At 38.5% G+C, this 24,354-nt stretch overlaps 4 protein-coding genes across 4 annotated transcripts; 1 reads left to right on the plus strand and 3 right to left on the minus strand.

Moving 5' to 3' along the window:
- Nucleotides 1–21: 21 nt before the first annotated feature.
- LOC145489751 (GRIP and coiled-coil domain-containing protein 1-like) lies at nucleotides 22–8,831 on the plus strand. The gene is made up of 11 exons (XM_081468793.1): nucleotides 22–335; nucleotides 1,836–2,134; nucleotides 2,482–2,619; nucleotides 2,740–2,829; nucleotides 3,421–3,850; nucleotides 4,417–4,695; nucleotides 5,280–5,893; nucleotides 6,453–6,577; nucleotides 6,750–6,815; nucleotides 7,103–7,232; nucleotides 7,633–8,831. The coding sequence occupies exons 1-11, from the start codon at nucleotides 251–253 to the stop codon at nucleotides 7,678–7,680; spliced, it is 2,304 nt and encodes a 767-aa protein (XP_081324919.1). The 5' UTR covers nucleotides 22–250; the 3' UTR covers nucleotides 7,681–8,831.
- Nucleotides 8,832–8,889: 58 nt separating this feature from the next.
- LOC145489764 (uncharacterized) lies at nucleotides 8,890–10,938 on the minus strand. The gene is made up of 3 exons (XM_081468806.1): nucleotides 10,253–10,938; nucleotides 9,507–9,673; nucleotides 8,890–9,136 (listed from the first exon to the last, which is right to left on the minus strand). The coding sequence occupies exons 1-3, from the start codon at nucleotides 10,716–10,718 to the stop codon at nucleotides 8,918–8,920; spliced, it is 852 nt and encodes a 283-aa protein (XP_081324932.1). The 5' UTR covers nucleotides 10,719–10,938; the 3' UTR covers nucleotides 8,890–8,917.
- Nucleotides 10,939–11,059: 121 nt separating this feature from the next.
- Nucleotides 11,060–15,898, minus strand: LOC145489760 (uncharacterized). Its single transcript, XM_081468802.1, has 3 exons — nucleotides 14,790–15,898; nucleotides 13,625–13,759; nucleotides 11,060–13,013 (listed from the first exon to the last, which is right to left on the minus strand). The coding sequence occupies exons 1-3, from the start codon at nucleotides 14,996–14,998 to the stop codon at nucleotides 12,731–12,733; spliced, it is 627 nt and encodes a 208-aa protein (XP_081324928.1). The 5' UTR covers nucleotides 14,999–15,898; the 3' UTR covers nucleotides 11,060–12,730.
- Nucleotides 15,899–19,868: 3,970 nt separating this feature from the next.
- On the minus strand, nucleotides 19,869–24,350 carry LOC145490830 (F-box only protein 47-like). The gene is made up of 8 exons (XM_081469927.1): nucleotides 23,751–24,350; nucleotides 23,442–23,518; nucleotides 22,892–23,027; nucleotides 22,170–22,397; nucleotides 21,422–21,583; nucleotides 20,884–21,026; nucleotides 20,394–20,577; nucleotides 19,869–20,034 (listed from the first exon to the last, which is right to left on the minus strand). The coding sequence occupies exons 1-8, from the start codon at nucleotides 24,136–24,138 to the stop codon at nucleotides 19,934–19,936; spliced, it is 1,419 nt and encodes a 472-aa protein (XP_081326053.1). The 5' UTR covers nucleotides 24,139–24,350; the 3' UTR covers nucleotides 19,869–19,933.
- Nucleotides 24,351–24,354: the final 4 nt, after the last annotated feature.

Below are 24,354 nucleotides of genomic sequence, written 5' to 3' on the forward strand. Positions count from 1 at the left end.
TAAACATACGTGTCGAAAAGGCCTGGTCAATTTCTAGAACGCACAAGAATTTTCGTACTTCCTGGCAAAAAATAACACTTTAAAGGCCACTCTTCTTGACTGAAAATCCGAAAGGAGGATGTATGAAGACTTAAGATTGTCTTCTGATGGTTTTAGGGTCACCAAATGACTTATTTTGCCGCTGGTTTTGTCTGACGGATTAGTGATGATGCCATATGTATTCCAATGACACAACCGTTTGGACGCCGTTATGGAGAAGAAATCAAGGTTTGAACTTATTAAAATTGTAGAGGCACAGAAAGAGCAGCTGGTACGCTACGAAACAAGACTTAGAGGTAAGGAAATGTTACACGATACGACTCTACATAACAGCAGCTGGCGCCCGCCCTGTACGTGTACATGTATGTATGTTACTTGTTTTGTCAGTAACGATTTCAATTTAATCGGACGTGGCAGGAACGAGATTGAAATCCTCACTTAGTAAAAGGATATATGTTTCTCCTGCTAGTAATACAGTCAAAATTGCGTTTTAAACACAAGGTAATTGATTCCAACCCAAATAAATTCAAATCTGAGAAATTGCATTCGAAATGATGGAGGGATGGAATTTGGAAGGATAAGCTTTAAAATGTCTTATTTTAATACAGTTTTACACATGGATGTTTGATTATTTCTGGTGAGCAGAAATTGCACAATTAAGGTTATTTTGGGGATAAGTTTAGTATCCTGATTTTGTTTCCAATCAGATCCTTCACCCTGGTTATGTACTATGTATGATCATGTGGTTGATGCTGGTTTCGCCCCATGGCGAGTTCGCCCCCACCGAGTTCGCCCCCTGTATAAAACTTCAATTTCAAGTTCGCCCCCACCTTTGTTGAGTTCGCCCCCAACTTTTCGAGTTCACCCCAAAATTTTGTGTTGGACCAAAAACACTCTCTATAGTCTTTACTAAGTACTAGTTTACTTAACTTATGAATGGTGGCCATTTTAAATTTAATATGCGTTGCACGAGCAAAATCTGGGGCGACCGGAAACCATAACGCAAAGTCACGCAAAAGCGCAAGAGATCTTGTGCGAGTAGAATAGAAACCTAGCCCATATTCCCCTCATGTTTAACTAGATAAACTACAAAACACAGACTGATGCACTGTTGATCATGACTTTTGTAGATTTGTGGCTCCTAAAGGAGTTGTCGTTGTTGTTGGTTCAGATGGCTTGGAGGTAAATGCACCAGGATGTGGGGGCCCAGGTTGTACTTGTAATCCAGGTCCTTTCAACGTACTCGGCCAACTCCTGTAGGGGTCTAGTAGCTGCTTTCCTTTTCAGCTTTTCAAGAATTCAAGATTGAAAAGAATTCAAGATTCAAGATTGAACAGTTGAATACTGACGTGGGAGTGAACATGATCTGGTTGGGGGCAAACACGATCTGGTTGGGGGCAAACTCAATCAAGTTGAGTCTATGTGGGGGCGAACTCGGTGGGGGCGAACTCGCCATGGGGCGAAACCGGCAGCTACCGATCATATATATATCATTAGCTGCTAATTCTTGTAATATTCTGGAATGCCTTGATGTACATTGCCAGGTCAGTCAATGTGATGTGGTCCCAAATAGTCTCGTTTTTTCTTGCTACAGAGATTTGACAAATATTTAGATTTATTACATTTACTTCATGTTACTTACAAAAATTGCAATTAAAAATTACAAAACAGGAGATGGAGGTGACCAAAAGCACCACAGCACCATACTAGGGAAACCCCCATATAAATTAAATGTTATACATCATATGTACAATATATAATTTACAATTATGTGACTTTCAATTTTTACTCTTTAGATGTTGTGCATGCCTATAAAAATCTATTACAAGAAAAAGAGGCTTTAGAAGCGAGTATCAATGTCTTGACAACCAGCAATAACCAAACAACAAAGAGCAGTCACAGAAAAGAAGCAGCTGATGGCAAAGATCATAATGAAAGTGTGGAGGATGAGAAGATCAGTGACAGTGCAGGCAAAAGTGAAGATTCCTCAAGTTCCTTACAAGAAGAGGCTGTACATATGGAGGGAGTGTTGGATCATCCTCTAGCAGTAAAAGAAGATGACATGGAACATGGAAAACAGTTGCATCAAGATGAGGTTTGGTTTTATGTCTTAATGACAACCCAGCTTTACTGAACCTAATGAGATTTGATGAAAAGTTCTGTAGTATAAGCCAACGTAATTTGCTCTTTTTTCGGTACATGTATGTGATACACGATTTTTATAAACAGACTCAGGTATCCGAAAACTCAAATAACCACAGTCAAACTATTGGAATTGTGTTTTAATTTATTCCGGTACTGAACAGGTATTTTTGTGAATGTTATTTCAAGTCATGGGTGCAACAGAGTGTTAAGTAAACAGAGATTATTAATTTCCATCAGGCAATATTAAGGATGGATGCATATAATTTTTACTATTAATATCTTATTTGCTCAATTTAGGAAAGCAGTTCACCCGAGCAATCAGAGTTGGAAGCGCAGCAAGAGAAAATTGCCACTCTCAGTGCATCACTTGCTACTGTAATGCAGCAAAAATCAAAGATGGAAGCCAGCTATCAGGCTGACAAAAAGAAAATGATGGTATAAATATTTCCTAAGAATTACAATAAAATGAATAATAACAATTTTAACGTACAATCTTCCTATCAACTGACTTATTCTATGTTTGATTTTTTATTTAAACATCATGCAACCCATTAGCAAGATCATGAAGCTAAAGTCAAGGAGTATGAAGAAGAAACAGAGAAACTGAACAAGACTGTAGAAACACTTGAGGAACAGCTTCAAGAGGTTTGTTGTAAATAAATTATTAACAAAAGTACCAAGCCTTTTTCACAAAGTCAAAGGGAAAGTGCCATTTCAAAATCCCTCCTAACACATGACTGAACCTGGAGGTCTTGATAAGGAAGCTGCCCATTGTTAAATTTTCTTTTATGTATATTTTCAATAATGAGTCCTCATCCACAGCAGGGGCATAGCTAGGGGGGGTCCTGGGGTGACTGTAATCCCCCATTTGTTAGCCTTTTTTAAGCAAACAGCCTACAACAGGTGGCAAAATGACATGACAATCTGATGAGTACCCTCACTTTGAGTCAGTGTGACTCTCCCTCCCCCTCCCTGCCCCCCCCCCCCCCCCCACTTTGAAAAATCCTGGCTATGCTCCTGCACAGACTTTTGTTGTGTCTTTCTCAGGGCTGAGCTAGATCAACAAAAGAGCTCTATGTTTGCAATTTATTTCAGCCAAAGAGTGTAATTTGACAGTGGGGTGATTACTGGAGAGGGCTAATAATGTCTGCTAATTTCCTTCAAAGATGTTGCATTTGTACAATTAGTAGTTATTCAAGGAATCTATGGTAATCAATTTTATTTGATTATTGACAGCTCAAGCTGCGCATGAGACATGAGCAGCAAGCGCGTGAGGAAGAACAAAACAACCACGTTCTCATGCTGCGTGAACTGCAAATGCTTGTGTCAACTGAACGTTCTACAAAGGAAGACCTTGAACAGCAACTAGATGATGCCAAAGAACAAATCCTGCTGATGAAAAAATCACCAGGCAACAAAACAGAGGAGTATGAACGACAAATTGCACAGCTGCAAATTGAGTTGCAAGGAGTTCAAAAAAGGTTGAAGGAGGCTGAGAAAGCTTCCTCGCAACCTTCACCGTTACTGGTTCAGTTACAGGCTGAGATGTCCAAGATGAAGAAGGAGCACGCTGAGGCTGTTATAAGGGAACAGAAGAGGGCTAATGATGCTGAAGAACGACTGAGGATTATTACCAGTTTGGAAGAGTGCAGAGTGGCAGATTTGGGTATGAATTGATCAAGCGTTTTGTTGCTGTTACAGACATTCTACATAGCTCTGCTCTCACATAGCCCAGCTACTCCTTTAAAAGTGCTCATTTGGAACCTCCCACGGTACAGTAGTGACTGAGGGAAAGAAAAAGAAATGGAAAATCAAATGATACACAATATGAAATACCTAGTATGTGACTGTGTTTACGCAGCCTAATGCACACACAAGAAAATTGATTGGAGTTTGAGAAAAACTCACAAAAGTTTACTAAGAAAACTTTACAGTTTTGATTCTCACAAAATCATTTGAATATTTGAATATAGTTAGGTTAGCAAAAAAAAAGGGCCATTTTCTTTTTTGTGATTAAGATAAGTGATGTGTCATGGTAACATCAGTTTTTTTTTAACAAGGTTGTTGTACAGTTGGTATCAATAGATTCCATGGTTGTGTGCATTGAATCATTAGAAAATCTCCCAGGCATTACAAAGGCATCATGTAGCAGCATTTAACAATGCCATTGAGTAAGTCGGGGATGTGTTTTAGAAAACAAATTGAGTTTTATTTGTTTTGTCATCAAATCAGAGGTGAAACTCTCTGAGTTGTCAGAAGTTGTTGGAAATTATGAAAAGCTCAGACTACAAGATCAGCAAGCTATTCAGAAGCTGAAGGAACGTTTGCAGAAGCTGGATGTGGAAAATGCTACATTAACTCGACAGATCAGTACAGAGGAAAACAGAACACCAGACAATGAAAGTGACCTTTTAGAAGATGAAACACCAGAGGAATTGAAAAAGCAAGTTTTTAAGTTAAAAGGATTGCTTAAGATCGCTATGGATTCTTCTGACAAGCCACTGGATCTGGGTAAGAACAGTTATTAGTTTGGACCATAACCTCGTTCCCAGGGTCTCTCATCTTACCGCCCCCTGGAGCAAGCGAAGAGAGACCCTCTCTCTTCGCTCGCTCCAGGGGGGCAGTAAGATGAGAGACCATGGGAAAGAGGTTGTTTGGACCATACACTTCATGTATGCACAAGAATGTACTTTTACAAACGTTATGTTTACAGTTAGACACCAATTTACCAATTTGGGAGAGAAAATAATAAACTCACATCATAGATTGTGGTAAATTCACATAATAAATTGTCGTAGAGATAATTGAAAAATTAACTTTTGATGTCAATGTTGTGACACAAACAATGAAACATTGTTCAGTTTCAAAGACCTTAATGTTGCTGTTATAGTGTTAAAAACTTTAAGACGAGTTATTTATGTTTACAGTAGAATTTTCCCCTACATACTCTATTGTACAGTTATGTGTTCCATAATATGGCAAAAATTATGCAAGTGAACAAAAACATAGCAAGAGAGCAAGTGGTTTCTAAGGAAACAGCGATCAATAACTGAAATTCTGACCTGTGTTTCTCTTTCTCTTGACAAAACATTTAGAAGAGCTGAGCAAGTCGGAGTTGGAGTCTCTTTTTGTGAACGACCCTTCACATAAAGTTTGTCAACAAGAACTGCGGCAGCTAAAGGAAGAATTTGAAAGATACAAAGTCAAGACACAGGCGCTTCACAAGAACAAATCCTTCAAAGAGCTTAGTGAACAGTTGGAGAACTTGGAGAAACTAAAAAAAGACAATGCTGAATTAGAAAAGCAAATTGAAGACTTAAAACACTCTAGCAATGAAAAAGAACAAGATCAAAGAAAGGTGATCACAAACTTGCGGGATTCGCTCAAGTTGATGGAGGAGAAACACAAACATGAAAACGAGGAATCAAACACTATTTACAAACAAAAACTCGAGGAACTTGAAAGGCAGGTGCTAAATCAAAGGGAACGAACTCTCGCCCTAGTGGCAGAGAAAGATTCAGAGATTGAAACGCTGAGAAATCGTATCCCTTCAAACAGTCCTTCAGCTGAGAGCAGCACTGCAAGATCAGCGTTTTCTTATCAGAGAAAGTTTGTGGAGATAACTGGTGGTTCCCAGGCCACTTTGGACTCTCCTCAGTCATCTGAAGCCGATGTTGCAGTTCATCAGCTCTTGACCAAACCTTCTGGGGTTAGTATGTATGGGTTATTGACCAAGTGTGAGGTCAAGATGGTTGGATATTGGCCAAGTTCTCTTTTTGCATGTTTATGGACCGAGACGGAGTCGAGGTCCATAAACTCGCAAAAAAAGAGCGAGGCCAATTTCAAGCCATCTTGACCAAACAAGCGTGGTCAATAAAGGATTTATTCACTATATGGCTTTCGGGGAAATTTTTCTTGTGGGACACGGCGGGTAGTTCCGAGTGGGCAAGATAGCTTCATCTTGTCCAATCGGGTGGCCAATCACAGCGCAGGATTTGATTCATTTTGCCCTGTCCAAGATACGCCGGATAGATGCTCAAAACTGTGCGTTTTAGGAAAAAAAATTGACGGATAATAAACACAATAGCCTCCACTTGGTGGAAAATATGCTGAAATATTTGTCCTTGGACATTATCTGTTCCTCGAAGCTCGCAGTTTTCCTCGAGCTACGCTCTTGAAAAAGTGTTCTCATGTCGGAACAGATTATGTCCACCCCAAATAGAGGTTATTGTTTATTTATGCCACAATGCCTCCTTTGCTATTTCCAGGCTAGCAGTAGTGAGAGTACACTGGTACACTATGCTCAACAGCAAGCCAGAAGAGAAGCAGAAAGCACAGCAATACGGCGACAGAGGAATGAACTTGAAGTGGCCTTGAGAGATGCAGAAATTAGGTAATGTTGAAAAAAATGATTTTCTTGAGCAAATTAGTTTCTTCAATTTATGATTTACCACACAACCTGTTATAGCTCCGTACACGTCCGCACTGCACAAACCTCCCTGCACTTGGCCTAAATGTATACAGTTATTCCCTGATTGTTTTTTTTGTTTTTTTTCGTCTGCTAGAGGTGACAAACTCATGGATCAGGCCAATCTCCTCAAAGAAGAAATCAGGAAACTTGAAAGAAATAGGTAACTTGAAATTTTTTTATCTTGGGTGGTTGTTCAGTGTAAGTCTGAAAATGACTGTGGAGTCCTCTGCTGGACATGAAATGTTTGTCGCTTATGTCGCCATATAGTGTACTATCCTACGAAATTACCTTGAAATTGACGGAAAAACTTAATTTGTGAAGATAGAAAAACGCAAACTAGGTAATAATAATGGAAAAAGACACCGGATGGCCAAGATTTGGAAGATTGAGATGGACTGAACAAGGTTGAATAACTGCTTGTCATTTTATTTCCTACTTATCATGCAGGTCTCGTGAGAGTGCCAACTTAGAATATCTAAAGAACATTGTGCTGAGGTTTATGATGAGCACGAGTTATTCAGTCAAACAACAAATGATTACAGCTATTGCAACTATTTTGGAGTTTAGTCCTAAAGAGGTAAGTTCCTTTGTACACCATGCACGCTATCGAGAGATCGACGAATTTACGAAGCACGCCGAAGTCTTTCTCTGTTTAATTCTCGTGTTAGAAATGTCACGGACGTATTGTGAGGTTCCCTTTTGATCTCCTCTGAAGACAAACACCGTCTACTCTTTCTGCTTTGAAAAAGGTTAGACAGCGTTTAAGAAATGCTTGGTCTAAACCGTATTCACACCAGTAAACACACTTTTCGTTTGAACAGTCTAACAGTCTAACTGTGCTATGGCGCATGTTACGATCACAATTCAGCCACCGCCTAGTTCTGCTTACAGAGGGGTTTAAGTTAGACTTCTTCTATAAATAGGGGTCTTTTGGTTCTAATCGATGTAATGCAAGTTATTTTTTCTTTCTCTGATAGCTGAGCCAAGTGAGAAAAGTCCAGTCAGCTACGTGGTGGGGAACCTAAGGCGGTGGATTTCATTAGCGACTTATTAGATGAACGAATATGATAATTTGAGTCAAATACTCATTTTAAATAGATATTTTACAAAGTGAGGGACAATATTTTTTGTAGACGAAGTTTTTATAAGTTATATATGTGTTTCAAGTTAGGATCTATTTCTGCCGCTCTCTCGGGAATCGAGCTTAGCTTCAAGTTCAGTGTTAGCCTATTTAGCATCATTTGACTGACAAACAATTCATCAGTCAGTAATATTACTATTTAACTTTAGAACGAGCCTGCCATTAATAGAGATGGATGGTCGGATTAATTCCACAGTAACGTGAATCCTGTCACTTAAAAAATCATCAGTGCATCAGAAAATTCGTGGGTATCTGATGCCTTGACACACTTTTCATAACTCCACATAATCACTAAAGTTAATCTGAAACGTTTGTATTCGTCAGATATCGAAGCATTATTCGTCTTTATACAGATTTCGTTTTGGTAGTCTTGGAGTATTCGGCCCGTTTTAGGAATCCAGTTTGAAAGTATTTATTAGAAGCAGGTTCTCAATGTGAGAAGGAGAGAAAAAATTCATCTAAATATTTTACTCACATTTTTGCATTAGATTTGTATCAAAAGTGGTGTCAAAGGAAATATTTAATTATTTGAACAATCTTTTGTTTGGCAAAGTACATAGCCTTTTCCTATCGGGGGGTGCTTCTATTGATCTCCAAGAAGACGTACTCGAAAATGGCATTTGTTTCCCGACTGTAGCCTATTTTTTCTTTCGGGTATAGTAGGGTGGCCGTCACACAGGCTAACCGAATGAGGATTTAAAATTATGTGTTCGCTTATGTTTCAAGTTCTGACTCTGTTACTGGCTTATGCGAGTTTTTCCCGCGCTTTTTGGGCGGTTCTTTGTTTTATTAGGCCTTGACACGCGGTTACCTTTTTTCCATTGTTTGGTGCTGCGAATTGTAATTGGTCACTCTGTCATTTGCGTTTGTTTCAATTACTTTTTGTTGTACTGTTACAGAGTAGCAGCTGTACCTGAAAACCGCTCTTAATAGAAAAATTAAGTTTTATTAATGAAAATGGAATGGGATGGGATAGGACTCCGAGGTGAATGTAGAATATATTCTGAGAATTGAATAAATAATAAGAACCTTTAATTTGGATTTATTTATTTATTTTTTTGACAGTGTGCGAATATCTTGTGATACGCATTGTAACTGGCTGTTTCAAGCATTGCATGGTATTACAGTTCCGGATAAATAAGTTTAACATTGTCAGTTATAAGGTGGTCTTCAAGATGAATCACAATATTCCTGTCTAATTGCTCAAACCACTTAGATTCCAGCTGGTAACTAAGAGAGTTTTCTCTTTCTGGACACGAAACACTTTCCTCTTCAGCTTTCTGGACTCTGGTTTCAGTAAGTTCAGCCTCGACCACTTTGTCTTTTGTCTCAGCCATAACCTGCAGAATAACACATCATGTTATCGATCGATGCAATTTTTTAAGAGTTGCAACAACTGAAAGGGTCACTGAAAGCTGTTAGGAAGAGTTCGTGCGTATTCGTGACAACATTACAGTCCCGCCCTGCCAAACCTCGTCACAAGAATCTTCGACGAGAACGCCCTGGGGACGAGGTTACGCCCTGCCCGCCGTTCTTGATGGCTGTGTAAATCTGACGCCTTTTTTTCTCTTCCTCTCAGATGGAAATTTGTGGTTCAACTAGACCACAGACTTATTTTTCATCCACTAACTGTTGACTCAAAAGTTCTGCTCCACCCGCCAGGGAGGAATTGAGCGCGCAAATAACCATTCCTGTTTATGAGAGACTTACCATAGCTCTTATTTCTTGCAGTTTTAGACTAGCGCGTTCGGTTGCGTAATTTTCCAGCACTGTCCTGGCAGCATCTCGCGCGAGATCTTCCAGCTCATGCTCCTTCTCTGGTCTAGCAAACAGGAGATGATAGCCCCAGCTTAAGAGGGCTGTGCACATCACTGAACCTAAAATAAAACACAAACGATAGTTTCCCGCGGTTAGCAGTCGTTATCGTGATCCTCAAGTTGCTTAGTAACCTTCCTGACTCAGAAAGGATCGCCCTGTACTCGGAAGTGTTCGTTCGTCTCTACGAAGATTTGCCGACTGCACATAATCGGAAAGTTTCGTCTTACAGTCGATCGCTTGCCGATTGAAGATCCGAGTCAAAGTTGGTATAATGACCATGGGTGAGGAAGTACCTGATGACAACGTCTTTTTAGCATGAGAAAAACATTCTTAAGCAATAGACTACAAGTTTTTATGGTTTATAGGCTTATAAACCACTTGGGATGTTGGAAGAACAGGAGAAGAATTCGTAAATCACGAGCCGCAGGCTCGTGATTTACGAATTCTTCTCCTGTTCTTCCAACATCCCAAGTGGTTTATCATGCCTCTAAACCATAGAAACTTGTGGTCTATTGCTTTTGTATAATAATTCAGAAGACACGCGAAATTTCCATGAGTTTACTGGCACAATAAACCATAGCTGATCGACCAATCAGAGCGCGCGCATTCATTTAATTATTATATAAAAGTCAATATACCTGTGAGAATTAGAAGCGCAATGTTCTGAGATTCTGCTTTTAAAGTTCTTTTCTCTTCATCCCTTCGGTGCTTTTCGTCAAGGGTGCAATTCAAGAAAACTCCACAGTCCTCAGGTCCCATTCGGTGACAAACCCAGATTTTAGTGTCAAGGAACGCGGTTACAATCCAGGTGAGAGCGGGTAAAGTCATATACATCAAGGCGACATAACTCTGCGCCGCAAATTCCAGCCCTAAAGAGCAGTTCTTTGAAGTGTTGCAGTTCAAAAGTAGTGTGACGTTTTTAGATTTCAAGCAGCTCACGACAAATATAACGCACGGTGGAACAATCAGCCACAACGTTGCATTTTCACAAGTGATTCCCAAACGACTTACTACCTGCTCAAGTGAAACAATCACAAACACGAAGACAGCGTTTTTAAAAGTTGAGCGATCCTGGAAAACGTTGTATAGCTTTCCTCGACTCATGACTCTGCTCGTCGATCTACTCCATGTAGTCTTGCATTGAAATCAGAGGACTCAAAGGCTTGTAGCGCTGTTCAGATATTTTACGAGTTCTTCGGGAAGAAGAACGAAAAACCTTTCCAGAACATTTAAACAACCTCCACCTACACTTTTTAAACCAGTGTGAGAATTATTAGACGTCCTCTATATTGAATTGTGGCAAAAAATATCATCTTTGCTATCTTTGTACCAGCAAAATAATTAAACGTTTGGTTAAGAACCAGCTAATGTTTTTAATGTGGCACTTGAATATCTACCACCTGAAAACATGATCATATTTAATAAATGAAGTTTTGATTTTTTCCCTTTCTTTAATACTCTACGATAGGCGCCTGATAGTAGGCTAAGGAATTGTCAAAAAGCATCTCAAGTGCTGCATGCCGCGCTAGTAATTTGTGAAAAGACGTCTCTGAAAATGCATAGGAAGCAAAAGACAAGTTCTATAGTTATAAGATAAACTAATAAATCAAAATACCGAAACACACTGGAAAATGAAATGCAAAACAATATTCGACTGTCCGATCAGAGAAAATTATCACTTTCAATTCTTTAGGCCGAAACTGTATTAAAACTTAGATGTCTAAATGCACTCTTATGAGTTGTTTTTTGGGCGAAGAAAGACGATCAAGTGGGGAAGGCAAAAATGCAGCGGCGCTGATAGTTTTGGACATAAGAATTTGATCAGGATCATATCTCTTGGTTTGGGTGTAGAGTTTGGGAGTTGGGCCCCATACTCCTCTCGTCACACTTTCCTGACACGCAGTATTCCGCTTATGGTCGACTGAAAACTGTGCAACACATTGATATTAACTAAATTGACCTTCGTCCGTCGACTTCAACAACTTGAAATAATCCTGAAGCACACTGTAATTAAGTGCAAGAAACGACTCGCCTACCAATTTCCAATAAATTACCAATGTTACTCATCCGTTCCAAAATTGTTTATGCTACATATGAATCGACAGGTATACGCCATCTGGCCTGGATTACTTGTTTTCGAGGCCTTCGGTCTCGGGAAATATAACAGCCTTTTTTGGCAAGTCCTCGTTCAAAGGCCTGAAGTGGGGGGTCCTTTTTGTCACGAGCGCAGTTCTCAACCATAGATAAAGTTTGAGCCGAAAAGAGGCATGCAGTCATTCTTTTGCAACAATTTCACAATATCTTGGGGTTGTCTAAAATTAAATACATCATTTTTTATTTACAAAAAGCTATAAATTACATAATATACGTAAGGTTAAGCTGACCTAGTTTAACACCAGCAAAACTGTATTGCTTGATCTGATAACAAAAGACAACGAGCCCTTTAGCAAAAATTAGCAAAGCTTTAGATTTGGGCTTCATTATTATACACAAATGAGAACAAATCCTCTCGTATGTACGTGCTTTGCGATCAATTCATTTGTTTTCCCTACTGGGGGAAGGCCAATTTCACGCCTACCTAACAGCTCATGTACAAAATGCTGTTCCGAGAATTTTTTCTTTACCTACCAGTGCTCGAACGCACTCTTTAATCTACGATTACTACTAGTTATCTTGCTTAGTTTTAAAAGGGTTTACCGAAAATAAATTGCATGCGTATATTGCTTTGTTATTAGCACTTGCTACGCTCTACGATTGGCCCAAATCAGCTTGTTATCAAGGCTGAGATGTGAACAGAAGCAATAACATCCACAAAATCATTGGCAGTTTGTGTCGGGCTTACAGCTTAGAGACTGCACGATCACGTGAATCAACCACCAGTTGTGATTGGTCTGTTATATCCGCTTTGTAAATTAGTTCGCACTTTTCGCTATTTTGACAAAGGTACAAAAATCAACCTGTTTGTACCCTTTCAAAATAGCGTAAAAACAAAAAGAAGAAGGCAAAATAGCAAATTTCTGTTATACGGCTGCGTTTAATTTCTGGGAGAGCGGTTGATTGGTCATCGAATCTCGGCTCTATAATTTCTTAAGGGATATATCACACCAATAATTTCACTATTCGGAATTACTTAGTAAGGGATTCTTTCTTGAAGGTTCTGGTAAACCGTATTTAGCGCGAATTGACTGCCTCAATCTTACACTTCTTTGTCTTTCCATCTTCTCCTCGTCTTTGCTGGGTAATTGGTAATTTCTTCGAAAAAAGTTCTTTGGTCGACGTTCGCTCTTCGCTCGACGAAAATTATCGGGTTCAAGCCGGTCGTCTTTAGAAACATCTTCTTGACTTGTAGAGAGGCGAGTTGTATTCAAGGGCTTTGATTTGTTTCTTTCAGGAGGGGAACTAATAAGAGACATCATAGGTTAGCTGCTGTAGAACATTTTAAAAGATCAGTCTATCATAAATAGCACATGAACTGTGAAAATCGACGATTGTTTTATTGTTTTCAAAACTTGTGCGTACATTTTGGTGGCTTCAAAGAAAGGGGCTTACTGTGGACAAGGGCTCTTGTTGGATATGGGAAACGGAATAGACGCACCAAAAAAGTTGGGAAAGGGGTTGGGGGGCGGGATGCTGACCTAATTGGAAATAACTTGTTTTCCTGCAAGGCTCTCAATCATTGTGTTTAAACGGGGAAAAAGGCCTGGAAAGAAAGCCAATGTCAGGAACCAACCTCGTTCTCAGGGCTTTTCATTTAGAGATTGGGAAGAGACCTGGGAACGAAGTTGGTCAGGATGTTTTACTCCGGGGTTTTACAGTGACTCGGTATCTCCAGCCCTGTGCTAGACAAGCGCGTTTTATTCTTGAGCAGATAATTTTCTGTTTCATTGGGTACCCAATCTGGGAACCTCAAACTGCAAAACCCACCGAGAATAGAGAACATCCATTTCCCATTTTGCAGAATTAAAGTTGTTAAGACAATCAAACAGCAAAAAATATTGCAAACAACTTACAATAGAAGACTTGCTGGAGGTGGCAAAGGAGGAGCATCTTCTTCTATTACTTTTGGTTTCTTTTTTAGCTTTTTCTTTAACTTTTCGTTTGGTTCTGATCCTATAAAGCGATCCTTGTAAAACCATCCTCTGATGCTAAGAAAAGCAAACAACCATGAAATCGCACACACAATAGCCTGCGTACCTGGTAGGTTTTTGCCGTCGGGTTTTTTTTTTCCGGCGGCGGAGGTCGCAAACGCGAAACGCGCGCAACAAACTCTGTCTTCGTCACGCAATCTTTCCTCTTACCTCCAAGAAAGATTACGTGACAAGATTGCGCGGTAAGAACAAATGCTTCGACTTTAGCGTCCAATAGATTACGAGAACTAATAAAAATTTCTTGTCAATTAAGGTAAATTCTACTAAAAATTATTATTTTTTGAATTATGAAAGCCTCCAGCAGTCCTTTAATAATTTTTCCTTAACATCTGTACCTGTTTACCACCAGGAAACCAAAGTTATTTGCACAAGAGTTTAATGGAATGAATTTGCCTTCGTTTGAAAAAACATGTATAACTGCTAGCGTTCTATTATTTATAACTTCCACATTTACTCTTTAGGGAATATATTATTACAACTGACTGCCATGATTAAGATGTCAATTGTGATCAGTCACAGGTTACTCCCGTAATAGACAACAGTTCGTGAATTTTTCAGGCGATACTTACCCTATAAAGACCATTTTAACTAGAAACCCGCTAAAACTCCAGCAGTTTTTATAGGTAGTAAAATTCATTGAAGCGTGTGGGCTTTATATCGTCAAGATGGGATGATTTTACGTCACTTATTTGCAAGCTTCCGGCTAGCTTTGTTCCTTGATATACATCACGCATGCGAGCGCGATTATTATTGAGGTCGAGCAAAAAAAAACAGAAAGCCAAATGAAGCTGAGATATATGTATAAAAATTCCAACGTTCCCTGTTTAAGACTTTTCGAATCAGAGTAATAACAAATATCAAATTACGTGAAAAAAGAACAGGTCTTCGAAAGAGTGACACATTGTTGTGCTTGTAAGCCTAAGTGCATATCAAATCGATCGTGCGAAATACTAACCGGAAGTAGTTGCTCAAAACTCGAATTCAAAAACTTTGTTTGTGCTTTTTCCTCCTATACACAAGGAATTACCTTTTTCCATTTGCATATGTATATATTCCGTAGCCGTGCTTCCTTCCTTTCTTCCAATCTCCGTCATAAATATCGCCATTTTGATAGCAATACATTCCTTCACCTTTTCTCTCGCCGAATTCGTCGGTACCACCAGAAAACTTGTCGATTTCCACGAAGTCATCTTCGATTATTTTGCCTTTTTTTTCTTTAGCTAGCTTGCCTCCCATGATACTCAACACGCTTGGATGAAAATCGAACACGGCGTATCGATGGCGTGTGCTGCAATAGAGTTTATTGACTTTCCGAAGGCCTCAGGGATTGACGCAGTGACGTCACTGTAAACAGTTTAAAACTGCATACCTGTTTCAGCAATCCCTGCAATCGGTGGTTGGCAAAGGTTTATCGTCACGAACAGGCGAATTTTCGTAACGAATCAGCGTGTTATGGCCTGCAATATGCTTCTATTCGGTGAGTCAGCGACCTGTTTTGAGATACTCATGTAATCCTATCCGTGTGAGACGCGATACCTTGGTAATTTGATTCTGATCGTATTGCACAGCTGTAAATGACGTCGGACATTGAAAGCACCACAAACAGATTGTAGGTATTCTCACAAGCTTTGCTATATGGCTGCAAGTCAAAATTACTGCTGGGTGTAAAAACGTCATTTCTGTCGATAATAAAAAGAGTTCTCAGCAAGGCACGTATCATTTCCCACCTGTGGTGAAAGGAACAATTCTCCATCGAACAACTTATCGTACTGGGCGAGTTACACACAACTAGCGAGGTTGACGCCTGCGTTCAACCGCGTCCTGTCGTCAGGAAAAATTGCATTTTTCTTCAATTTTGTTTGAGAAGAGTGGACGTTTGTACACACAGGACAACGAAGTTGAAGATTACCGGTGGGTAGCGGCGTTGCGTGACGTCAAAAGTAACGGCTGCGGCGGAGACTAACTAGTACCAGGTGGATATGATGAAATTTTAAGGAAATGTTTTGCAAGGATAACATCAAATAATTTGTTTGAATTAGACAGCAAAAAGGGAAAGTTAAGCACATAAACAACAATTGATAAGTCGATAAATATTTTTTCTTGTTTTTGCCAAATTAACCATGCATGCATATATGCGTGCTAGAAGTATATCGGGGGGGGGGGGGTACCCCAGAAAAATTGGGTGGGGGTGTGCGGCCTACTTCCCAAAACCCAATTTATAACCAAAATCTGCGATATTCTCTACACTATTTATGACCTGACCAAAGATTCGAAACCCTATTTATGACCTGACTCTTAAATCAAAACCCTGTTTCAGACCTGCATTATAATTAGTTCCCTAGTTCAGACCAATGTTAAATTGCCACAAACATAATTCATGAAGGGCTTTTGTTGATTTTGTTTTTGATAATGATGAAAAGGGGCTTTTTCTTAAAAACATACCCATATCAAGGCTAGAGTGCAAAAACCATACCCTATTTATGACCAAAATGGCCAAAACCAGCTAAAATCGATACTATTCACTGTGCTCACTTGTGAGATATCGAGTTGAACACTCGAAGATAAAATTCGTATCCACTCACGGACGTGTAATATCCTCTATATAAAAATAGATTAAGATGAAATCCGATAGAAAATCGAGCAATTTCAGTTTTTAGTGGACAAAAATATGGTACCAGAATAATTTTAAGTATTTTACAGTCCTTTTTACATTTTCTTCAAGCTAAAGATATAAATAGTTGGCTGAAATAACATCAAAAAGAATTTCCCATGGGAACGAGAGAAAAAAATTGCGAAAGTTCAGAAACATTTTGCAAACGCAGGTAAAATTTCATCATCAGTTTCATTTCACCAGTACTTTCAAATGTTTCATATGAAGATCAACACTTGTTTTCGACATTTGGTGTTGTTAGAAATGGTGTTTTTTTTGAGAAGATATTTAAAACAGTTGTACAGAAAAATTTTGCAAATGCAGGTAAAATTTCATCATCAGTTTCATTTCACCAGTACTTTCAAATGTTCCATATGAAGATCAACACTTGTTTTCGACGTTTGGTGTTGTTAGAAATGGTTTTTTTTTGAGAAGATATTTAAAACAGTTGTACAGAAGTTTGCAATACGATGTAAATAATCTTGGTAATAGGTTTATGTCCACTTGTTACTCAAACTTCTGGTGGATTCCATCTTAAAATTCACTCCTTTGCAACAAATGCTAATTCTCACTCTTATGGGTGCATTACAATTATTTATAGACCCCAAAAGTAGGATTTTTGCAATTTGTGGGAAAAACAGAATAATCGTAGCTTAATTAATCTTTATAACATCAATGTATAAAACCCAGGTTGAAGTGCCACTGAAACGAAATTTTCGTACTCTCTTTTTTTAGCCCAATTTATAGTTTCAAAGGTGCTTAAAATAATGGTGAACTTTATTTCTGTCAAATCCTAACGGAAAGTGCTCTTTTTAGCTTCTGAAATCGACTTTTTGGAGCAAAACTGTGTCCGGGCTCTGGAACCGAGTTTAAGGACCTTGTGACGTCACTGGTTGTATTCACGCAAGAAGCGCTTAAGATTCTCTCTTGTTTTCACTTGATTTATTTAAGTTTATTCTTCATATTGTCGATACCTACTAGTTTCCTACCTTGTAATTTCAGTCCAGCCTTGACAGGAAATACACATCATAAACGTTGGAGGGCGCCAAAGAATGTAGATTCACCAAAATGAATGCTACAGATTAGAACAGCTCAGTATACTTTTCGAACATCTTGAGTACTCGATTGGAGATTTCGAAGACGAGTGTGGCAACTTTTGTATCGCGTCCTGAAGCCTAAACACGATATTTCGTCGTCTGTTTTCAGCCTGGTTCTGAAATTTGGATTCTCACGTTTATCTAAGGTCTATTAACAAGGTTCGAATATATCCTCGGCAACTTTGCTGCATTAAAAGCCGTAAGCGCATCAGCCATCCGCACAATCATGAAGTTATGAACGGTCCACAAGCTTTGAGTCGAGTACTTCTTTGCACACAGAGAGCATCTTTTTATGATACTAGTAAGTGAGAGTTCTTGTGGTAGACAAAATGTATCTTTGAAAATTGTGATCCGCAGCAGGGTTTGCTTTATCGCCGCATACGTATCAGTGTAAACAAAGCGGGAATTTCGCGTCTCTTTTACACGTATCTCCCAATTGTAATATTTCACGGCCGATGGATAACTTGGAGTTCTTTAGCACATACTTATGTTTATGATCTTCATTTAATAGTATTCAAGTTCAAAGCAATTCGTTAAACGTCACCACTTTGCACTCCTTTCGAAGGTTTACTAAACAGAATTTGAACTAATTTGCATATATGACCTTTCGCCGCCGATATTGTCACGCTTTCTCTCGTTTCCTGAAAACATATAATTGTAGGGTCATGGCAGCTAAGTTTACCTTTATAGTTTAAATTCGCTCCCTCATATAAAAGAAGAGGATTTCTTAAATTGTTGCTGTTGTGATAACTTGTAGGATGTAGCAGATACAACTAGACTAAAGGTCACTGTGGCACAATCTCGTCCGCGGTGAAACTCACAAAGCGTCCGGTTTCCTCGAAGCGAAGCGACTCGAAAACTCGAAACGTTGTTGCTACGATTCGTGCAGCAGCACTCCGGATAATATTTTCAAAAGCCGCTTTCTCTTGTTTTCATGTCTTTTTTACTTTATGAGTGTAGATATTGTTTAATTGAGTGCTGGCCATTTCACTAAGAGTCCCGATCATTTTGCGATCTAAGAACTCCCACTCGTTTGCTTGCTTACATAAAATATCCAATTAAATAGACTGAAAAGCCCCAGGATCGACTCTCCACCTCTTCATGTCTAAGGCTACTGTTATTATCTGCTTTACAGCCCTGAGATGTCCTTAAGATGTTTTTTGGGGGGGCTTCGAACAGTATTCTCTTCTCCCATAATCACTCTAAATTTTCAGCGCGGCATGAGAGCAATACAACCAGTGACGTCACTAGGCTGTTTTGGCCGCGCCAAGATGGCCGCCAATTTTGGGCTTAACCAGCCAACTTCGAACGGCTGAAAAAGCAGTTTTCGCTTACCGTATGGGAAAAAAAAGTCTGCAGTGTTTCCAAGTAAGGTTGAAACTTTATTACTAAGCAAAAATCTCACATACGAAAATTTCGTTTCAGTGGCACTTTAAACAATTGTGTAAACTTACAGTACTGGTAAATATCTGACTGGCTGGAACAAATGACGCTGGAATCCCTAAGGTCCATTTTGTAGGGTGATTTAATTGATATAATTTGTCAAACTGTCTAAGCAGCTGTGGTGTTAATAGTTGCTGTAGGTAACAAATAGAGGAAAACCACTGAAAATATTATTTTTTACAAAGCACTTATTTGAGAAGTCAATTTTACCATAATAATAATTATTGTTGTAACATTGTCTTCTCAAATAAATGTTAAATTTAAGTTCAAGTAGTTGTAGTTTGTACAAACATGCAATTTGCCTGCTTTGGGTGTACATGATGTCACAGCAAATTAAAAACATGACATACCTCCAATTTAATTTTTATAGCAAAGATATTATGTTACAGTGTAGTTTTTAGTTAATAAATAGTACAACTACAAAACAAATAGCTTGTGAAATGGTATTCTTTGCAATAATTTGGGAATTCTTTTATTTTATATTTATAGCCATGCAAGCTTAGCCATATTAATAATGAAAACCAAATTTGAAAACAACCATGCACATCCACCAATTTTCTTCTTGATTTGTTTTGGAAATTAAAATAATTCACTGAAAAAAAAACTGCTCTCAGTAGCTTAATAATTTGTTTTAAGTGCGTACTCTTATAGGGTAATGTTGCCTTGCTGGGCTCTTATTTTTAAATATTTGCTCCTTTGGAGTTTTGCAACAATCAAAGATAATTTAATATTAATAATGTATTTACAATAAATGTGTTTTTGAGAAACAAGAAATTCTTTGGAAAATTATGATCTTTCTCAACAACTCTGTGAACCCTTGTAAGGTTTTGTGTCAGTTAATTCTTCAAAATGTTTATTGTGGATTAAAGTTACAGAGTTTTTTTTCAATTTGGTTGTTATTTAGTGTATTCACCACTCGAAAAGAAGCTTAGAATTTTTGCTTCTTAGTCGTGTAATGTTTGAAGAAATAATATTTTTCCCTTAGTTTCTTGTACATTCTTTTAGGAGGACTGCAGCCAGTTTAGATAAATTGTGTACACTTGCAGCAAAAACCTGTTCTTGTTCTTCTGGGGTAACAATATCTGCAACATAAGGCAGAGTAGAAATTACCAGTGGTTCAGAATGCTATACATGTGTTACGCTGAGTCCTGTGTGCATCATATGCTGTGAGAGAATTTTGATCCTTTTTCCGATGAATTTTCAAAAAATTACCCAAATTACCAAACTTTCCTGTTTCAGGGTTGTTTCTTACATGACCTTTTAAAGCTATACAAAAATACAGCATGTTGTATAGATTTTAGATGTTGCCTTTACAGCTTTGTAAAAGTAGAGGAAAAATGGTTGAACAAAAATGAATTAATTAGGTAAATTAGGTATCTAATATTTTGATGTGGCATTATATCACTTATTTTGATTCAAAGAAATGAAATGCTATTCATACCCAAGTCTTCCTGTAGCCCCTCTCCAAGACTTAGTATGTTCTCTTCCCAAACATTAAACAGTGAAGATATCAATGCTGTTTGATCTTTACTGCTTGGCATGACAGCTAGGACTTGCTTTATGGTGCTTGTAAAACTCTCCACCCCTTTCTCTCTCCCAAACATGATATCGTCTTGCCCTAACACCTATATTTATCAGTAGAGAAGATGACAAAAACAAAGCCATTTTAGAGCAATCTGACCTATGTAAACCTTTAGAGGCAAGTTTGTCAGTCGGTCAGTTGGTCAGCCGGTCAGTCAGTCATACAGTCAGTCAATCAGTCATTTTGTCAGTCAGTTTGATTAGTCAGTCAGTCAGTTGATCTGTCAATTACTTGATCAGTTTGTTGGTTACACGGTTAGTCAAACCATAGTTACCAGCTATATTGATCAAAACTGCAACCATTGTTAACACAAAAGAAACTGGATTCATGAGTACTAAAGACCATATACCTGTCCAAGGTAATAGCCAAGATACGACAATTCATGAACTCTCCCGTTCACAGCTTTATTTCCAAGCACCTCAAAGCAAACTGATTCTCCACACAGTTTAAGCAGCTTAGCGACATTCTCCAAGCACCAGTCAGTTGGTATGCCTAAGGGAAACAATAAAAAAAACAATAAAAAAGAAGCCAAACGTTTGACTGTAGGTGACAACACAACAAAAGGTAAAACTCTAGCATTTGAAACGAAGGTTTTATTGACCGTCAATGGAAAAGCCACGCCCAAACACGTGCTTAACTTTGAAGTTCTTGTAAGTCAATTCGTGACTGACAAAAATAGAGTGACAATTTCATTTTAATTGCACAGTGTATTGAAACAATAAAAGCCAATATTTTGAAACAACGGGCCTCTTGTTATTATTTCCCAAGAACCCTGACAAAAGAATACTGAAAACTCTGGTCTTATGTTAGACGTCGAAAGCCGCGTTGAAACTACGTTATTAAATAACTTTCCGTTCTTAAGTAACGGAAAAAGTTATAATACGCACCGGTCAATTCTTCAAAGACACTGATAAAATCATCTTCGTTCCAGTCCTTGGTGTCACAGTAGACATGCAGGATCTTCAAGGCGTCTGCAAGTTCTTTCAATTCCACATCTTCAACACCGAAATATGTTGGGCAACTTTCCACCGTATTCCAATCTAGAGTTCCTGCAAAATAAACTATCCATGTCGTTTAATCATTCATGGCAAAGTTTGAATCAAATGCGTAATGTAAACCTGAGATTGTCAGATTGTATGTATGTTGTAATGTAGTATATGTAGATCTACAGGTAACTTATATAGCTGAATTAATTTTTTTTTTATGCTGCCATTTACTTTACCATGGCGGTGGCCAACCAGAAAGCTCTTGCTACTTTGGCCACCGCTCACATATAAATTTTTTTATCAACACTTTCAGTTTAGGAGCTAAAAATATACGAGTTCTGAGTTAAGCTGAGCTAGTTTATTCACCAACCACATACCGGGTCTGTTACAGTTCTAGGGTTTATATCCTACGAGCATGTCGAGATTTTCAACCAGTGATCCCTCCAAATTATCAAACAGTGTAATCTTTACGTTGTGGATTTCTCTCTGTGTTGAAATAAATTTGAAACTCGAAACTGAAGTCCTGTTTTGCAATCAGTCTTAGAAAACATCTTTCTTCGGAGCAAAAGTTGAAAATGAAAGTTGATCACTGGACTAAACAAGATAGATCGACCTCAGTGTAGGATTTCCTTTTAGAGAAGTCACTTACCGTTATCGTCATTAACAGGTCCATACAGGATGTAAAGAAGTCGAGCCTGGAACACAAGGGGCCATGGCTTCAGGATTTTACAAAGCCAAAATCCTTTCTCAACGAAGTCACTAGCCTTGTCCAAGAATATTTCTCTGCAGAACACTCTGATGTATCTCTCGTACCATGGTTGCGATCCCGGTGTGGAGCGTAACACTTGCCTTATTCTATCATCTAAACACGACGCCCCTAAAAATGTATTCCGTTATGATTAAAATTGCTGCAAGTGGGTAATTTGCACCATGAATTCGTTCTGTGCACTAGACCGCCCTAACAGACGTAGAAACTGAAATCAAATAATGATGTACTGAAAATTGGACCTCTTACCTCTCTGGACATTAAAAAACTTTCATTCAGTTTCCTTTTTTTTCAAATTCTTACATGCTACAACTACGATGGATAGTTTGTCTCTTCGCCTGTCTGTGTACCAAAAGCCTACCTAAATATGTACATTTAGTTACTTATCGCCTTAATTCTTTTTCGTTACCACGCGGCCAAATCGTGGAACGCACTTCCAAATCAATATCGCACTGTTACAGACTTAGACACCTTCTGTAAATTTATAAATTTATCTGCTTCGGTCTTATTTTTCTTTCATTATTATCTGAATTCTATCATTAGGTAGCTCGAAGAAATTAGTAGCAATGCTACTCGGTAAATCCGAGGGTAAGAAGAAAAGTTACCTTTGACAGCAAGGTAAGCTTTAAATTTCTCATCATCTTCCCATCCTGCGACAAAGGAGTGGAGAAACTTTCCGTAGCAGCTGTAGGCTATGTCACTTCCAAGGGTGGTACAGATTTTTGAGTGTGTGTCTTTAAGCTACAGACCCAAATTTTTACATCAATAAAATAACATATGCTTACAAAATATTTCTAAGGACACAGTCTCAGTACTTGAGCTATATAAACCGAGGGTTTTCTTTTTAACAGGTAACGTTTTCCAGTTAATCGGTCTACGACCTTTGGAGAGCTCTTTTGGGACTGTTTTATGCATGGTTTTACTGGAAATTCATATTTCTTATGTCAACTAGATACTGTTAGGAGGGATTAATAGACGATTATACAGGGGTTTTTCAGAACGAAAACACCTGAGTGACCTTACTTATCAAAACAATGCCTGATCATGACGAGTTCCAAATTTAACAAAAAAGCAAAGTGCCCAAATAGCAAAGCACCCAAAACTTACTTTAGTCACACAATTTAAAAAAGAAGGTATTGTGCTGTAATTGAGTACCTTATCCAAAATGATTCCGACTTCCTTTAACCTTTCTTTCGTTGAATAGAGGCATGTTGCCCTTTTCAGCAGGATCCCTGAAAAAGTAGTGGGCTGTTAAAACAATAGGAACAGTCAAACTTGGGTAGTCATGATCATAATAAATTACAAACATATTTGGTTCTTGTATAGATTTCAAAACACGTAAAAGGTCTGTGAGGCCCCGAAATAACAATTAACACTCAAACCTTCGTCCTCCCCCAAACGACTTCTGAAAAAGGTTAAGCGTGAAAATAAGCTTAAATCAAATCAAAAATTCGTAATACCTACCCAGATCTTTGAAATGATTCCAACAGTACTCAGTTTTCAAAGTCACGAAAACCTGTGAAGATTCCTCGTCACTACTGAGATGCATGGTTGGGACAATAACGAGCAAAGCTTCGTTGTTGTGAAGATAATTCATTACCTCGTCTGTGAATAGTCTTGATGCAAGTGAAAGCTGTCCAAGATCGGCCAGTGGAGTGAAGCCAAAAACCCTGAAGCGCATCTCTCGAGGCAGTAACTCGAACAAACCAAGAGGACTTCTTAAAGGACGGGGCGTTGTTTGGTCAAGTATATCATTCAGGGCCACTCTGGCCCTTTTGAAAATTCCATGTTTATTGATTTTGCTTCTCTTCACGCTTTTCATGTAGTGGAACATTGTGGCTGATCGTGACATGGTGTTAAGTAACTTATCTCAATGAACTGGCTTTTCGAGACACGAAACAGGAGTCTGGGTGAAATATGTAAGTAAATAAGAAAAAAATTCCTTGAGATAAAAGAAATTAGCTATTTTGAAAATATTTTGTGGAGAACCTAAATAAATTAACGTTAATGAGCTATTCCATATCAGAATTTTGTAAACAATTCTGGAGAAACAAATTAACTTCACTCG

This window comes from Orbicella franksi, chromosome 6 (genome assembly GCF_964199315.1).
Source record: "Orbicella franksi chromosome 6, jaOrbFran1.1, whole genome shotgun sequence".
In the NCBI taxonomy this organism is placed as follows: Eukaryota; Metazoa; Cnidaria; class Anthozoa; order Scleractinia; family Merulinidae; genus Orbicella; species Orbicella franksi.

Bases quoted from the DNA above. Each gene is read 5' to 3' on its own strand.
- LOC145489751 (XM_081468793.1), top strand. From the start codon at position 251: ATGGAGAAGAAATCAAGGTTTGAACTTATTAAAATTGTAGAGGCACAG. The intron at 5,894-6,452 runs GTTAGTATGTAT...TGCTATTTCCAG, and splicing joins TCTTGACCAAACCTTCTGGG to GCTAGCAGTAGTGAGAGTAC. The intron at 6,816-7,102 runs GTAACTTGAAAT...CTTATCATGCAG, and splicing joins AGGAAACTTGAAAGAAATAG to GTCTCGTGAGAGTGCCAACT.
- LOC145489764 (XM_081468806.1), bottom strand. From the start codon at position 10,718: ATGAGTCGAGGAAAGCTATACAACGTTTTCCAGGATCGCTCAACTTTT. The intron at 9,674-10,252 runs GTATATTGACTT...GTTTTATTTTAG, and splicing joins TGCGCTTCTAATTCTCACAG to GTTCAGTGATGTGCACAGCC. The intron at 9,137-9,506 runs GTAAGTCTCTCA...GTTATTCTGCAG, and splicing joins TGCAAGAAATAAGAGCTATG to GTTATGGCTGAGACAAAAGA.
- LOC145489760 (XM_081468802.1), bottom strand. From the start codon at position 14,998: ATGGGAGGCAAGCTAGCTAAAGAAAAAAAAGGCAAAATAATCGAAGAT. The intron at 13,760-14,789 runs GTAATTCCTTGT...TGCTTTTCTTAG, and splicing joins ACATATGCAAATGGAAAAAG to CATCAGAGGATGGTTTTACA. The intron at 13,014-13,624 runs GTAAGTTGTTTG...GTCTCTTATTAG, and splicing joins CCTCCAGCAAGTCTTCTATT to TTCCCCTCCTGAAAGAAACA.
- LOC145490830 (XM_081469927.1), bottom strand. From the start codon at position 24,138: ATGTCACGATCAGCCACAATGTTCCACTACATGAAAAGCGTGAAGAGA. The intron at 21,584-22,169 runs GTAAGTGACTTC...TTTATTTTGCAG, and splicing joins ACCTGTTAATGACGATAACG to GAACTCTAGATTGGAATACG. The intron at 20,578-20,883 runs GTATATGGTCTT...TGATAAATATAG, and splicing joins TTGGCTATTACCTTGGACAG to GTGTTAGGGCAAGACGATAT.